At 37.3% G+C, this 16,894-nt stretch overlaps 1 protein-coding gene across 1 annotated transcript in view; it reads right to left on the reverse strand.

Annotated features, from left to right (window-relative positions):
* The window catches only part of LOC150080537 (tight junction protein 1-like), a 489,733-nt gene that overhangs the window by 173,166 nt on the left and 299,673 nt on the right, over positions 1-16,894 (reverse strand). The window contains exons 15-17 of the mRNA XM_090380724.1: positions 16,577-16,679; positions 3,708-3,756; positions 406-576 (exon numbers count right to left, since the gene is read on the reverse strand). Coding sequence (XP_090236850.1) covers positions 406-576; positions 3,708-3,756; positions 16,577-16,679 — 323 coding nt within the window. The remainder of the gene's footprint in view (positions 1-405; positions 577-3,707; positions 3,757-16,576; positions 16,680-16,894) is intronic.

Consider the following 16,894-nt stretch of genomic DNA (forward strand, 5'->3'; position numbering starts at 1 on the left):
GCATCTATAGAAGTCAAAATAATAAAGAATGAAAGTAAGCGGTTTGGCAAAATATTTAAAGATGACAAATTTACTTGAATTTTTTAAAATTTTCAGTAAATTTTAAGAATAAATTGGTTATATGAAAATTACTGATTTGTGTGGTAGAAGGCATCATATCTCACGGGATAAAAGCTATCAAAATCGAGACACTTTTCTGATAATGAGCATAACATTATTAACTTAAGCCATTATAAATTTAAAGACATTAGTTTAGCAAATAAAATACAAATGCAAGCAGAAGTTCATTAGATTAATATATAATAATAATAATAATAATAATAATAATAATAATAATAATTTTATTATGTAACTAATGAAATAAAATGTTTTCTGTTTTTGTTTGACTACAATGAAGACAATCACCTGGTTTTATTGGGGATAATTCCTTTCTGAATATCTTGACCATTCCTTCCAACACGATAAACTAGCCAAGAACCTACAACACCACTAAAAAGGGTATCAATAACATGAAATACTTCTCCGACATGAAAACTTAGTTCTCCTTTTCCTGAGCCTTCATAGCTGAAGTGTGTTCTGAAAGATTTTAAACACATGAAGATTATATACTGTATAAGAAAGTACAGGCAACTTCTACAGGGTCAACCAGATAAAGTACAATAGTTTTCTCAAAACTAATAAAACTATGTTTGTGTAGTTTTTGGAGGTATGTAAAAAAATACTTTTATTTCATGCTACTTCCAAGCTCTTTCAAATGCTGAGATACAGAGTATTAATAAAATTTTCAAAATACCTACTGTGGTCCATTTTAGTATTACAATGGTGCAAGGAAGCAAATTTTTTTGGCATCTGCCACAAAAAAAAAAAAAAAAAAAAACCAAGAATAATTCATACTTTATCCAATTCCAAAAAAAGTTGCCATCCACCTCAACTCTGAACATTAACAAACTCTGTCTTGGCCACCTTGGCAGGCAATTTATTCCAATGAGCTATAATTTTATGAGATCAAAGGACCCCAAAAACTCTGGAAATTTAACACAATGCAGTGCTCTTTTTTACTACAAAACAATCTTAAAGAAATTTTTATGGCTATACTTTGCCAGTTTTAAAAATAATAATAATAATTTAGTTTGGAAACAAATACCATACTTGAGTAGTACAAAATTTCACACTTTGTTTTTTTTTTTAATTCACACAATCACAAAAATTTTTCTGTTTTTGGTTGACTATATTTTCATCAATGCACCTGCTTAAGAATTACTGCCATCCTCCTCAACCCCCATCACAGGAAAACTAGTACTGTAATACAAATAAAATGAAATAGACATGCTGCTCTGGTCTATTGGAGGAAAAACTTTTCTTTTCTAGTTAAGACATCTCTTAGTTGGCATGCCTAATTATCTGTGTGCACCGTATGACAAAAGGTATTTGGAAGCACAAATAATTATTATTGAGCATTTTATATAGACAAACCTCCAAAAATGAATGTAAGCCTAGCTCTATTTTTAAAACCATTACTTTTTTGAAAACTGTTATTTCCAAAAAACTGCTTGTGACAATTTAACAGTAACCTTGCATAAATGCTCTACAGATTACGAGAATTTAAAAAAATGTAGAAATTAATTTAGCATTAGCATTAACATTAGCAAGGGCACATGATGCAGAAAGCAAGCTTATATAGCATCATCCAAAAAAAACTCCTTATTTCACCCATCCCCTCGCTCCAAATGTTTGTCAAGTTCTGCCTTGAATCTATTTAAGCTATCAACTTCTACAACAACAGATGGAAGGTTGTTCCAGCAATCAACCACCCGCTGGCTAAAGGCAAACTTCTACACATCTATTCTACAACCGTCTTTCCTTAATTTGAATTTATGCCCTCTTAGGTGATTATTCTGAGCAAGAGGAAGAATCCCATCAGCACTGAGCATGCTCAAACCATTCAAGGCTTTATACACCTCTATCAGATCACCTCGCCGGTGCCTAGTCTCCAGACACTGTAATTCGCAAAACTCAAGCCTTTCTTCGTAAGAGCAACCCTTTGTTCTGTTCACTAATCTTGTTGCCCTTCTCTGTACTCGTTCAGAGCTCTACATCCTTCTTAAAATGCAGCCTCCAGACCTGTATACAATACTCAAGGTGAGGCCTGACCATTGCCTTATACAAGGGGATAATCACCTCCTTATCCCTGCCAGAAAAATTCCTGTATATCATTGACAAGACACCATGGGCTACTCTTGCAGACCATCTGCACTGCTCAGAAAACTTCATATCTGCCTGCACAATTACTCCCCAGGTTCTTTTCATTCTCTACCACTGTCAGTGTGGTACCACAGAGTTGATACGTTACTCTGGGATTACTGCTTCCCATATGTAGTACTTTACATTTGTCAATGTTAAACTTCATTTGCCACTTCTCAGCCCATCTGCTCAACTTTTCTAGATCCTGTTGCAGCAGTGTACCATCATTAGTGTCATTAACAACCCTGTCAACCTTCGTATCGTCTGCAAACTTGGACATTAATCCTGACATACCATCATCAATATCATTTATAAATACAGAAAACAAAAATGGACCTAACACTGAACCCTGAGGGACTCCACTAATAACATTAGTCCACGAAGACTAATGTTATTAGTGGAGTATTATTACCACTCTCTGTCTTCTCCCACTCAACCACCCCTTTATCCATAGCAGCAATTTGCCTCCAATGCCACATTGCTCTAATCTGTTCAGCAGTCTTCCATGTGCAACAGTATCAAAGGCCTTTCTAAGATCCAAATATATGATATCAGTTATTCTTTGCATCCAGTTCCTTTGTGACTACATCATAGTATCCAATCAAATTAGTCAGACAAGACTTCCCCTTAACAAACCCATGCTGTGTCCAAACTATAACTGAAGTCTTGTCTAGATGATCCTGCAATGCTTCTTTAACCAGTGTCTCCATTAATTTCCCTGGAACAGAAGTTAAACTAACAGGTCTGTAATTACCTGTGTCTCCCTTTGAACCTCCTTTGTGGATTGGGGTCACATTTGCACATCTCCAGTCCATGGGTACCTCCCCCGAGTCCAGGGAAGCTCTCATAATTATGGCTAAAGGTTTGCTTACTTCCTTGCTGCCTCCTTTAATATAACTGGATAGATTCCATCCACCCCAGGTGCCTTTCTTATGTTTATCTTCAGCAATTTCTCCTCCACTTTACTCTCAGTTATTACAAGATTATCTAGTTTACTGCCAGAGTTGAATACACCTCTGGCATTCCCCTCCATGAATAACTCCTCATGTGTGAATGTAGATGCAAAATATTCATTTAGTTTGTTAGCTACCTGAGCAGGATCATCAACAGTTGAACCATCGATATCAAGTGGACCAATCTGATTCATCCCCTTCCTTCTAGAGTTTACATAAGTAAAGAACTCTTTGCTCTTTTTCTTTGCATCCTTTGCCAAAGATTTCTCATAATCTGCCTTCGCCTGCCTAACTTCCTTTGTAAGTTGGTTACAGACCAGCTTATATCTATCATAGGCTTCTGTGTCCCATGTTAATTTATATGCATCCCATGCATTTTTCTTCTCTGTCACATGTCTAATTAGTTCTAATTTAGTAATGTAATTAAGTTATGTAGCTAATCAAAGTCTAAGTAATAAAATAATACTAACTGACAATTAAATAATGTTACATATCAGCACATCATAGTAATACCTGATATAAAATGAATCTCCTTTCTGGTTTGCTATGACAGCTTCATATTCTAAAATAAAAAAATAAGACTTTAAAATTTTGCTTTAACGTTTTACAGTTTTATATACATAAATATAATAAGAGAAGTAAGATATATCTAGAAATGAAGATTAAATTGCACAGAATTATGTGAAAAAAAATATAGCACAGCAACTATCAAATATAAGAATAACAGATGAAATGATTGGTTTATTACTGCTGCATAGTTGTGCATCTTTGGAAGAAACTTATGTTTGATAGTCACTGCTAGCAAATGCTAAGAGATAACACAAACAGTAATGTTTCTAATGACTGGAAACTCTTGAATTTTCAGCAATCAGTAACATTATTATTAGCATTAGCAGTGGCAAATGATGCAAGAAAGCGAGCATCAGCCATAAAAAAAAAAAAAAGACACCTCCAATTTCAATTATTCATTCCCTCCAATAGTTTGTCTTGTTCTTCCTTGAATTTGTTTTAGCTATCAACTACAGATGGAAGTTTGTTCCAGCAATCCACCACGTACTGGCTAAAGGCAAACTTCTGCACATCTATTTCTGCAACTATACTGACTCAATTTGAATTTGTGGCCTTTCATGTGTGTGTATGTGTGTGTGTTTGTGTGTGTGTGTGTGTGTGGTCTGAGCAAGAAAAAGAATTCCCTCCCACTAAGCTTGCTCAATCTATGTAAAGCCTTAAATACCTCAATAAGATCAAGGTAAGATGCCTAGTCTCCAGACACTGCAATTTGCAGAAAATGAAGCCTTTCTTGCTATGAGCACTCCTTTGTTCTGCTCACCAATCTTGTTGCCATTCTTTGTACTCATTCCAGCAACTCTATATCCTTCCTAAAATGAAGCCTCCAGACCTGTATGTGGCCTGACCACTGCCTTATACAATGGAATAATCACCTCCTTATCCTTGTATATCATTGACAAGATCCCCTGTCTGCATTGCTCAGAGAACTTCATATCTGATTGCACATTTCAACTATTCATTACCCCAGGTCTATTCAACTATTCATTACCTCAGGTCTTTTTCATTTTCCATTACCGTAAGTTCAGCACCACACAGTTGGTACATTGCTCTGGGGTAACTGCTACCATATGCAGTACTTTGAATTTATCAATATTAAACTTCAATTGCTATTTTTCAGCTCATCTACCTAATTTTTCTAGATCTTGTTGCAGTATCATACTGTCATTGGTGTCATTAAACACCCCATCAACCTTTGTATCATTGATGAAGGCATACCAGGCTTGAACATCAAGCCTGGTATGCCTTCATCAATATCATTGATAAATATAGAAAACAACAATGGGCCCCAACACTGAACCCTGGTGGGGGGGGACTCCACTAATAACATGAGTTTCCTGAAGAGCAATGTCCACTGATTACCTCTCTATGTTCTCCCACTCAACCATTCCTTTATTTTTCCTTAATGTCACACTGCTCCAATTTACACAGCAGTGTTTTATGTGGAACAGTATCAAAAGCTTTCCTGAAATCCAAGTACAAGTGAAACTTCTCCTAACGGACCCCTCTCTCTAACGGACATCTCTCTACAACGGACATTTTCAAATTCCCCAACTCTCCTCTATTGGTTTTAATGTGTTTTCAGCTTCTGACTAGCTGACATTCTCTGTAACGGACGTGGAAAGGCAATCTGAACTGTTTCGTTTAGATTAGCACTTAATTTGATCTCCCCATAACGGACAGCGGGCGAGCTCACGGCCCTTTTTCTAGGAACGTTTCTTCCACGTATTGCCTCAATCATGTGTTTATTTTCTATTTCCGATTCTCTGAATTTTATCAAGGTTTACCCTGATAAAATTCTAAACCCGCGGTTATAAACCCTTTTTCAAGAATTTTAAGGCACGTGTAAAACTTCTGATGAATTTGGTGTGTGCAGGTGGGGGATTTGGTCGGCCTTTTTTTAGTTGTTGGTGACTCTATTGTCAGGGAAACGGGGAACATACTTTGTAAAAAGGATAGGTGGAATAGGACCAGGGTATGTCTGCCGGGGGCAAAGGTTGATGACGTTGTAGAGCGGATATCATCTTTTAAGGGCACAAAAGGTGATATAGTTGTACACGTTGGCACTAATGATATTAAGAGTAGGAGACCGGCGGAATTACTTAGCAAGTACAGGTCACTGTTGAAAAAAAGCCGTGAATTAGGGTTGAACTTGAAAGTGTCTGCAATTCTGCCCAGACACGATAGGAGGGAGTATATGATGAGAGCCTTGTCGATCAATTCGGCCCTGGAGGGATTGTGCAAGGCTCAAGGGGTAGAATTTTTTTCAGCCTGGACTGTACTTGTTAACAGGAGAGATTGCTTCTACAGGGATGGGATACACTTAAATAGAAAGGGTGCAAGAATTTTTGCTGATGCTGTCGAGGCAGTGTTAGGTGGGTCGGAAAACTGCTAGTTGGGGGGGGGGATACAAGGACTAATAGATTAACAGTAGCCAGTGGCAGAGGTGGAAGTGATTCTTGCACTGCTTCTATTGAAATGAGCAGAAGTCTGAAAAACAAGATGCAGGATATTTCAGAGACTGCTGGTAGTCATTGCGGTACAAGTAAACACATGGGTTGTGTTAGAGTAGCTAAGAATAGAAACAGGTGCATGTATACCTGCGTGTACACCAATGCTAGGAGTTTGGTAAATAAATTTGATGAATTTGAGGTATTGCTCAAAACATCAAAGGCAGATATTGTTGGGATATCAGAGACGTGGTGTCACACAGATATAAGTAATGCGGAACTGGAATTTGGGGAATACAATGTGTATAGAAAGGATAGACAGGACAGGAGGGGAGGAGGGGTTATGCTATTAATTAAGAAACACATAAAGTCCAAGGAAGTGAAGCCAGTCGACATCGATGGACAGGGCAGTGTCGAGTCAGTTTGGTGTGACATAAGCATAGGGAAATCAAAATTGAGAGTAGGAGTGTGCTATAGGCCTAATGACTCTGATGAGTATAATAAGATATTGTACAGGGAAATAGAGTGGGCCAGTAAATCAGAGAGTCTTATAATGGGGGACTTTAATTTCCCAGATATTGACTGGAATTTGTGGGTTGGTCACTCGCACACTAGCAAGGCTTTTGTGGATTTATTGGATGATTGTTTTCTACATCAGCATGTTCGTGAGGCAACAAGAGGGAGCAATACTCTTGATCTGATTATCAGTAGTGATTCTTCATGCATTAAGAACCTGCAGATAAATGAACCACTAGGTGGCAGTGATCATAGTGTGTTGAAGTGGGATTTACTCAAGGAGGTAACTACCATCAGAGGTAAAGGGAAGGGTTTTTGTTTTCGTAAAGGCGACTATGATGGTCTGAGACAGTATTTAAATTCTATACAGTGGGACCAACTGATGATGTTACCAACAGCAAACTCAAAATGGGAAGCATTCAAGGAACTAATCTTGGAGGCTACCAGGCTTTACATACCAACTAAGAAATATTGTTCAAGGTTTAGGCCTAAATGGTTGTCAGATGAACTAATGAGACATGTGGCAGAGAAGAAAAATGCATGGGATACATACAAATTAATGGGTGACATGGAAGCCTATGATAGATATAAGTTGGTCTGTAACCAAGTCACAAAGGAGATTAGGCAGGCAAAGGCAGACTATGAAAAATCCTTGGCAAAGGATGCAAAGAAAAACAGAAAAGAGTTCTTTACATACTTGAACTCGAAAAGGAAAGGGATGAATCAGATTGGTCCACTGGATATTGATGGTTCAACAGTTGAGGATCCTGCTCAGGTGGCTAACAATCTAAACGAGTATTTTGCATCTACATTCACGCATGAGGAGTTATTCAGGAAGGAGAATGATGTAGGTAAAGTAAACATTGGCAGTGAGCTGGATGATTTTGTAATAACTGAGAGGAAAGTGGAGGAGAGATTGTTGAGGATAAACATAAAAAAGGCACCTGGGGTGGATGGGATCTATCCAGTTATATTAAAGGAGGCAGCAAAGGAAGTATGCAAACCCCTAGCCATAATTATGAGAGCTTCTTTGGACTCAGGGGAGGTACCCATAGACTGGAGATGTGCAAATGTAACCCCAATTCACAAAGGAGGATCAAAGGCTGACACAAGTAATTATAGACCTGTTAGTTTAACTTCTGTTCCAGGTAAATTAATGGAGGCACTGGTTAAAGAAGCACTGCAGGATCATCTAGACAAGAATTCAGTTATAGCTCAGACGCAGCATGGTTTTGTTAAGGGCAGGTCTTGCCTGACCAATTTGATTGGATACTATGATGTAGTCACAAAAGAACTGGATGCAGGGAATAACTTTGATATTATATATTTGGATCTTAGAAAGGCTTTTGATACTGTTGCACATGGAAGACTGCTGCACAAATTGGAGCAGTGTGGCGTTGGAGGCAAATTGCTGCTATGGATAAGGGGATGGTTGAGTGGCAGAAGACAGAGAGTGGTAATCAATGGACACTGCTCAACGTGGACTAATGTTATTAGTGGAGTTCCTCAAGGTTCAGTGTTGGGTCCGTTGTTGTTTTCGGTGTTTATGAATGATATTGATGATGGGATATCAAGTTTAATGTCCAAGTTTGCAGATGATACAAAGGTTGGCAGGGTCGTTAAGGACAATACTGACGCTATGCTGCTGCAACAGGATCTGGAAAGGTTGAACAGATGGGCTGAGAGGTGGCAAATGAGGTTTAACATCGACAAATGTAAAGTGCTGCATATGGGAAACAGTAACCCCAGAGCAACGTATCAACTCTGCGGTACTACACTGACAGTGGTGGAGAATGAAAAGGACCTGGGGGTAATTGTGCAGGCAGATATGAAGTTCTCTGAGCAGTGCAGACGAGCTGCAAGAGTAGCTCATGGTGTCTTGTCAATGATATACAGGAATTTTTCTAGCAGGGATAAGGAGGTGATTATTCCCTTGTATAAGGCAATGGTAAGGCCACATCTTGAGTACTGTATACAGGTCTGGAGGCCTCATTTCAAGAAGGATGTAGAGCTGCTGGAACGGGTACAGAGAAGGGCAACAAGATTAGTAAATGGAACAAAGGGTTGCTCTTACGAAGAAAGGCTTAAGTTTTGCAAATTACAGAGTTTGGAGACTAGGCACCGGCGAGGTGATCTGATAGAGGTGTATAAGGCTTTGAATGGTTTGAGCATGCTCAATGCCAATGGGATTCTTCATCTTTCTCAGAATAATCACCTCAGAGGGCATAAATTCAAATTGAGGAAGGACGGATGTCGGATAGATGTGCGGAAATTTGCCTTTGGCCAGCGGGTGGTTGGTTGGTGGAACCGACTTCCATCACTTGTTGTTGAAGTTGATAGCCTAAACAAATTTAAAGCTCAACTGGACAGGTATTTCGAACGAACGGAGGGGTGAAATGGGAGTGGGTTTTTTTTTGGCTGATGCTGAATAAGCTTGCTTTCTTGCATCATATGCCTCTGCTAATGCTAATGCTAATGCTAATGCTTTCATCTTTTGAGTTTGAGTTTTCAGTTTTGTTCAGTGTCGTGTGAAGTGCACAATGTCTTCTCGTAAACATTTAACTTTAAAAGATAAAGTCGAACTCATTAATGCGTATAATCGGCAAAAAAATAGTGTTCGCAATCTCGCTGAAAAATTCAAAATCGGGAAGATGCAGATAAGGTAAGTGACATCCTAAAGAAAAAAAATTAACTGCTCAAACAATTTTGGCAACACAGAAATGATCAGGTTCAAAAATCATTCCCGAAAACTGTTGGACTTCAAACTGACAATGTTACGTATGAGTGGTTTTGTCACGCATGTGCTAAAAAAATTCCCATTAATGGGCCTATTATTAGGGAAAAGGCTTTGGAGGTTGCAAAATCTATGGGAGTAAATGAGTTCAAAGCTTCTGTGGGATGGCTAGACAAGTTCAAAACTCGGCATAAAATTTCTTGGTTGTTATAGGTTGTTTGTTATTTGATTTTTAGGGGCATTAGCAACTAAGGCCATATTGCTCCGTGAATATGCAGTGGTCATTCCCTGACCTTTCCGCATCCTCCATATTTGGTGGTGACGGGCTCGAACCCCAGTCTAATCAAGAAGCGTGTGCTGCACACTGCTGCTCCTTCCCACCTGGCTACGGAGGCGCAAAAATTTCTTGGAAAACTGTAAGTGGTGAAGGTGGATCTGTTGATACTGGGGTTGTAACAGAGTGGACCGTCAAATTGGAAGATTTATGTCGTGATTTTGAAGCTAAGGATATTTACGACTGTGACAAAACAGGGTTGTTTTTTGAAGCTCTTCCTGAAAAAACAATGAGTCTAAAAAACGAAAAGTGCCAGGGCAGAAAAATTTCTAAGGAACGCTTTACTGTACTATTGTGTACAAATATGCTGGGAGACTTTGAACAACCTCTTGTTATAGGAAAACCACAAAATCCTCGTTGTTTCAAGGGCATAAAGTTGAATCTTTTGAATGTTGACTGGAAGTCTAATAAAAAAGCGTGGATGACACGAGATATCATGAGCGAATGGATAAGTCACTTTAACCAAAACATGATTCGTCAAAACAGAAAAATTATTCTTTTCATGGATAATGCTGCATCTCACCCGCACATTGAATTGTCCAACATTCAAATCGTTTTTCTGCCACCAAACACAACTGCAGAGTGTCAGCCCTTGGATCAAGGGATAATAAAAAATTTGAAACTTCACTACAGAAAATGTGTTTTAAGACATCTCATTGCAAACATGAACGATGTAATATGTGCGAGTGACCTTGCAAAGAAAATCAGCATCCTAGATGCGATTCAATGGATTTCTTCTTCAGTAAACACAATTAGAAAACAAACTGTCGTGAACTGTTTTGTAAAGTCTGGCTTCTCAAATGCAAAAATTGAAGTTGTGAACAGCAATATGGAGCAACAAGAAGAACAAGAACTTCAACATCTATTGATAATGTACGATACTTCAGCTACAAGTGATCCTGGCTACAAAGATATAGACTCGAACCTCACTACAGAAGATGGTGCTCTAGATATCTATGATATTATCATTGATATTGTTCAAGAAGTTCCTCATGAGGATGAAGAAATGGAAGGAGGTCATTCTGTCGAAGAACATATTAACGACAAACCACCGATGAAAATGGAAGAAGCGCTCATACAAATCAATCGTTTAAAAATGTTTTTCGCCACTGAAGAAGATACTGAAGGACTTTCAATGGTTTCTTCACTCCAAACAAATATTGAAAACAAAATTATCAGCAGGAAGAAGGTGCAGAAGAAAATAAGTGATTACTGTATGTATTTTTCTTAATATAAAGTCATAATATGCATAGCACAATTGTATGTATATTATTTACAAAAATATTGTGCAAAATCTGTATATAATTTAATTTTACATTAAACGTTTGACGATTTTTCTTTATCTCTTGTGTATGTAATTATATATTATTTACAAAAATATTGTTCAAAATCTGTATATATTTTAATTTAATTTTACATTAAACGTTTAACGATTTTTCTTTCTTTCTTTTTTTTTTCCCCCTCAGACTTCTTGTTAGCGGACACTTCTCTCTAATGGACAAATTCTTGTTCCCCATGGCTGTCCGTTAAAGGAAAGTTTCAATGTATATGATATCAAAATTATTTTGATATACAGTCAGTCCTCGTATAGCACGATAGTTGTGTTCCTAGAAACCCTCGTGCAATGCAAAATCGTGCAATATAAACAACAGGCCCTATGGGGAAAATAGGGTTAGGTACTGACCACCCAAGATTGAACACACATTTGTAACCAAAACATTACCAAACACAATAAATAATTGTAATAAAATATTGCTAATGCTTTTGCATCTATCGTAAGCAAACTTGTTTTTTGTTTGATTTTCTATCCAAACAGATGACAGCCATTCCATCTCTTCCAATTCTTTGTGTCTTAATCTAATGGATTTTAATTACACTTTGAGTTGTTCCTGCTATGAAAGTTGTTTTTATTTTCTCTGCATTCTTTGTAATTCTCGGCATTGCCTCATTTAGGTCTGTAGCACGTGCAATATCACATGGTCTTTCCTTTCGCTCAAAGTGTTTCACAATTTCACATTTTTTCTCTATCGACAGACTGCCCATAAGCCTTACTGCGGAAACCCCGGTGGGCCAGAGGCCGGTGTGATTTTGGCCATAAACCATAGTATGAGGCCACTATAAATTTTCCCGGGTAATAATTTTTGACCCAGTCCACCTCTGTTTATCGATATTGCTTTTCTTTTTCTCTCTGAATCTGTAGTGTCTTCACCAGGACGCTTCCTTTTCACACCTTTTAAGTATTTTACTCATTTTTAGGGAATACAGCACAATTACAAAATGAGGAGGCACACTTGATACACGTAAACAAAGCTGCGCGCGTATAGCAACTGAATAAACTACACCGTAAAGGCAGAGACACACTATTAACACCTCACTGGCTCACATTTTACTAAAGCACATTTCTAGGGGTTACTACCATAAAACAATAAAAACAATTTCCAGTTGCGTTCCTGCTAGTGGAATCTGTTATAAACTGGTAGTAAACTCAATCTAATTGCATTTGTGATTATACCGATAGCTGGAATTGTGTTGATCTTTACATTATTATGGTGAAATGTGTTTCCCCTTCACTGATATAAAAAACATAAATACATTTTCAGAATCTTCTCTTCATTCTTATCGTGTTGCGTTCGGTTGGGGTGATTAGGAGTTCGACTGCCATTTCTTGTAAACACAAAGGCGAATCGTACATAAGCGAATTCAGTTCGTGTTATATAAGATATCGTTCCCCTATTTATAAATCGTGTATGATCGAATTCGTGTAGTGTGAACACGTGTTATACGAGGACTGACTGTATACTGTACTTGCATCCAGTTCCTTTGTGACCACATCGTAGTATCCAATCAAATTGGTCATACAAGATTTCCCCTTAACAAACTCATGCTGTGTCTGAAGTATAATTGCAGTCTTGTCTAGATGTTCATGCATTACTTCTTTTACTAGTGACTGCATTATTTTCCCTGGAACAGAAGTTAAACTAACAGGTCTGTAATTACTCGTGTCGCCCTTTGATCCCTTTTGTGAATTGTGGGTATTTCGCACATCTCCAGTCTGCGGAGACCTCTCCTGTATCCAAGGATGCTCTCATAATTATGGCTAAGGGTTTGCTTACTTCCTTTGCTGTTTTCCTTAATATAATTGGACAGATGCCATCCACCCCAGGATGGATGGGATCAATCCAATGCCTTTCTTGTGTTTAACTTCAGCAATTTCTCTTCCACTTTCCTCTCAGTTATTACAAAATCATTTGGCTTCCAGTTTGATAAACTTCCAGCGTCCCCTTCCCTAAAGAATTCCTCATGTGTGAATGTAGATGCAAAATACTCATTCCGTTTGTAAGCAAGCTGAGCAGGATCATCAACAGCCAAACCATCGATATCAAATGGACCAATTTGATTCATCACCTTTCTTCTAGTGTTTACATAGGTAAAGAAATCTTTGCTGTTTTTCTTTGCATCCTTCAGCAATGATTTCTCATAATCTACTTTTGCTTGCCTGACCTCCTTTGTGACTTGATTGCAGACTAATTTATATCTACCATATGCCTGTGTGTCTCCCGATCAATCATTTATATTCATCCCATGCACTTTTCTTCTCTGCAACAAGTTTCATCAGTTCATCGGACATCCATTTAGGCCTTGAATAGTATTTCTTAGTTGGTATGAAAAGCCTAGTGGTTTCTATGATTAATTCCTTGAATGCTTCCCATTTCGAATTTGCTGATAGTAACATCAGTTGGTCCCACTGTTCAGAATTTAAACACCACCTGAGACCACTGTAGTCACCTCTACAAAAACATGATGTCTCCGTAGCCAGGTGGGCAGGAGCAGCAGTGTGTAGCACACGCTTCTTGATTAGACCGGGGTTCGAGCCCATGCCCACCAAATACGGAGGATGCAGAAAGGGCAGGGAATGACCACCGCATATCCCCGGAGCAATATGGCCTTAGTTGCTAATGCTCCTAAAAACCAAATAACAAACAAACAATCTACAAAAACAAAAACCCATCCCTTTACCCTTGATGGTAGTTACATCTTTAAGTAACCAAATCAATAGACTGTGATCACTGCCAACTAGTGGTTCTTTTATGTGACGTGTTACCAAAACTTTTCTAAATTCCCTCTTGTTATGAAAAAAAAAGTGATGTTATGGAGCATACTTGCACAAGATGGTGACAGTATGTACCCTTTTTCACAGTTTGATACCAATCTTGCTCACATAGTTTCTATCACTAGTATTTTACTTGATTGTGAGTAAGATTGCATAAATACTATTACAGTTTCTGTGTTTTGATAATGGTTTGAAAGAATAATGAGTATGTATCAAGTTCTGTTACAAACTAAGGGGAAAAAAATGGCTTGTGAAATGTGAAAGGATGCACTTGGAGAGAATAATATGGGCAATGTTTGAGTGATTCATAAAAACCACTCAAAAGTATTTCACAGATAACTCTGAGTGATTTGCAATATTCAAAAGTGAGCTAATAAAGATGCAGAATTCACAGGGCATCCATCCACTGTCAGATCACATAAAAATAATGCACAAGTCAGCAAGCTAATTTACTAAAGCAGAAATTCATCATCTGTGACTCGTTCATGGATGGGGAATTTCAGAGACTTTGCTATGGGATTTGCCAATATATTTTAATGGAAAAACTAAACATGATGGATAATAGCAACATTAGTGAAAATTGTGATGAGTGCTGACCAAAAAAGCAGCAGTATGGCAATGTGTGTCTTTGTCTTCAAGAATATGTTCGGGATGAACCAACCTTCATTTCAAAGATCATCATTGGAGATAAAGACCAAGTCTGCCTAACCTATTTTTAACAGTTAATAACCCAGAGGAATAGCAGATTGCAAATTCAATGAAAAATATAATAGAGTGTCAGCTTGGCTTCTGTAGTCAAGCAAGACCTTTGGGTCTGTGGTTAAGGACATGATAGAGGACCATCACTATAAGGATGGAATCCTAAAGGGATCATAGCACAAGTTCAGGAAGGGTAGATGTTACCATTAACTAATACGACAAGGTCATAGTGACTTAGATGCAAAAAATTAAATAAAATAAATAACTGATATTATATACTTAGACATTAGAAGTGCATTTGATACAGTCCCCCCCCATAAGAACTTATTGTATAATCTAGAACAAATTGAAATTACATGAAAGATCCTTAGATGGAAAGAGTTAGTTGAAGTTGGCCATAAATGACCTGTTCAACTGACCTGTCTGTTTAACTCCAGAGTTGAACAGCACAGCAAGCGGATTTCCTCAGGGGATCAGTACTGCCCCCTTTCTAGTTTCTAATGTTATGTTAATGTCACCGAAGAGGGAGTACATAGAAAGATGCAGAGTTTGCTGTTGATTTGAAGGTTGGAAGGATAAGTATCCTTCCAACCTTCAAATCATCAGCAAATGATCAGAACAAGGCCATGATGCTTCAAAATTGATTTTCACTGGTTACAAATTGGCAACTGAAGGTAAACATAAGATCAAAGAAAGGTGATTAGACTAATGAAGAGTCCTAATCATTATCCCTAGGAGGAGTGGCCAGGAAGCTGAAGAATGAAAAGCCTGGCAACAGGCACCTTAGGAGGGACCCGAATGAGGCACATAGGACTTGAAGAGATAAGTAAATGAATGAGGAAGTTATAGTCTCACTGGTAAGAGAGATAAGAACCAGGTGCACAATATAAAATTTCAAGGTGTAATACAAGGATGTATCTCAAAAATTATCTTTGTGTAGCATGTTGTAGATAACTGGAATAAATTTCTTCCCACAGTGAAACTGAAGAGTTTGGTAAAGGTCAAGGTACATCAAGTTGTAAAAAAAAGCAATGTGCTAACAGCATTTACGAAGGGTGGGACAAAAATAGTGCAATTTAAAAAATGCTTTGAAATACATTTTATATCTATAAAAGCGATTTTTCTATTAGGAATGTGATACTGTTAATATGAATTTCATTGTTTTACCTTTGTATGATTTACAGTTTTATCTGGTCTCCAAGAAGTTGCTTGGTTTGACTGTGCTTAAAGGTGCCTCCGTCATAACTACTTCTGTCCTCAGTATATGAAATGTAACAACCTTTTTCACTATCAATACTTCTGAACAGTTTTACTAATTCAAAAGTATTCCAGATATCTCTGCAGAGTTTTAGGTTTTTCTTACAGTAACTGATATGCCTTGTAACTCAGCATACCATAAATTAATTGTCTCTTGTTGAAAAATATTAGAAAAAAAGAAAAGAAAACTGCAAGCCTGCCAATAAAGGAGTGAAATAATTTTCCTCAGCTATTCAAGTAAATTAGGCAATTCACAACTGAGGAAATCAACTCCTTGATTAAAAAAAAAAAAAAAGTATTCTAAATGTAAATTTGGAATACTTTTTTTTCCAGTTTATTACAATTTAATTTCATTGCACATAAATGCAGACATTATTTAAATAATATGTTAAGTATTTAATATCTAAATATTTAACTCATTTTATTTAAACTTAAATTAAATATTTAATCAAGAAAGCAGCTTCACAGTTTTATCTCCCAGTGCATTACGTTCATCTAAAACAGATAAATGCAAATCTGAAAGAATCACGTGATTATATTGACAAATTGTATTCACTTATTACAAGAGGAATTGTATTATTTCAGAATTTGCTGTGGTAAGGCTTACCTAGACTTTAACATAAGCAAACCATGACACAGTAAACTCTATGACAGTTTGCTTTTAACAAATTGATACTTATAATCAACACAATTAAATAGAAATATAACACTGACCATCTTTCCTATGTTGAACAATAAGGTTAACCTGATCCTGAATACTAAGAATTAGCAATACTGCATCTTCTCGTGTTAATCCTCTCATGTCCTGGTCATTTACCTATTAATGAAATATGTAATTATGAGTAAGTGACTTTAACATGTGATCTATATTAATTAAGCAACTGTTAGGTCTGATATACCATTCCAAAATACTATGTAGGCACTAACTTAGCATGGTAATAAGGAACACAAATTACACTATATTTTTATAAAAGTAATAATTTCATTATCCCCTATGGTTCCAGAAATAATTACACATTCCTATCTGCAGTT

The sequence above is a fragment of the Mastigoproctus giganteus genome, chromosome 9 (assembly GCF_048544385.1).
Source record: "Mastigoproctus giganteus isolate SK-2022 chromosome 9, ASM4854438v1, whole genome shotgun sequence".
NCBI lineage: Eukaryota > Metazoa > Arthropoda > Arachnida > Uropygi > Thelyphonidae > Mastigoproctus > Mastigoproctus giganteus.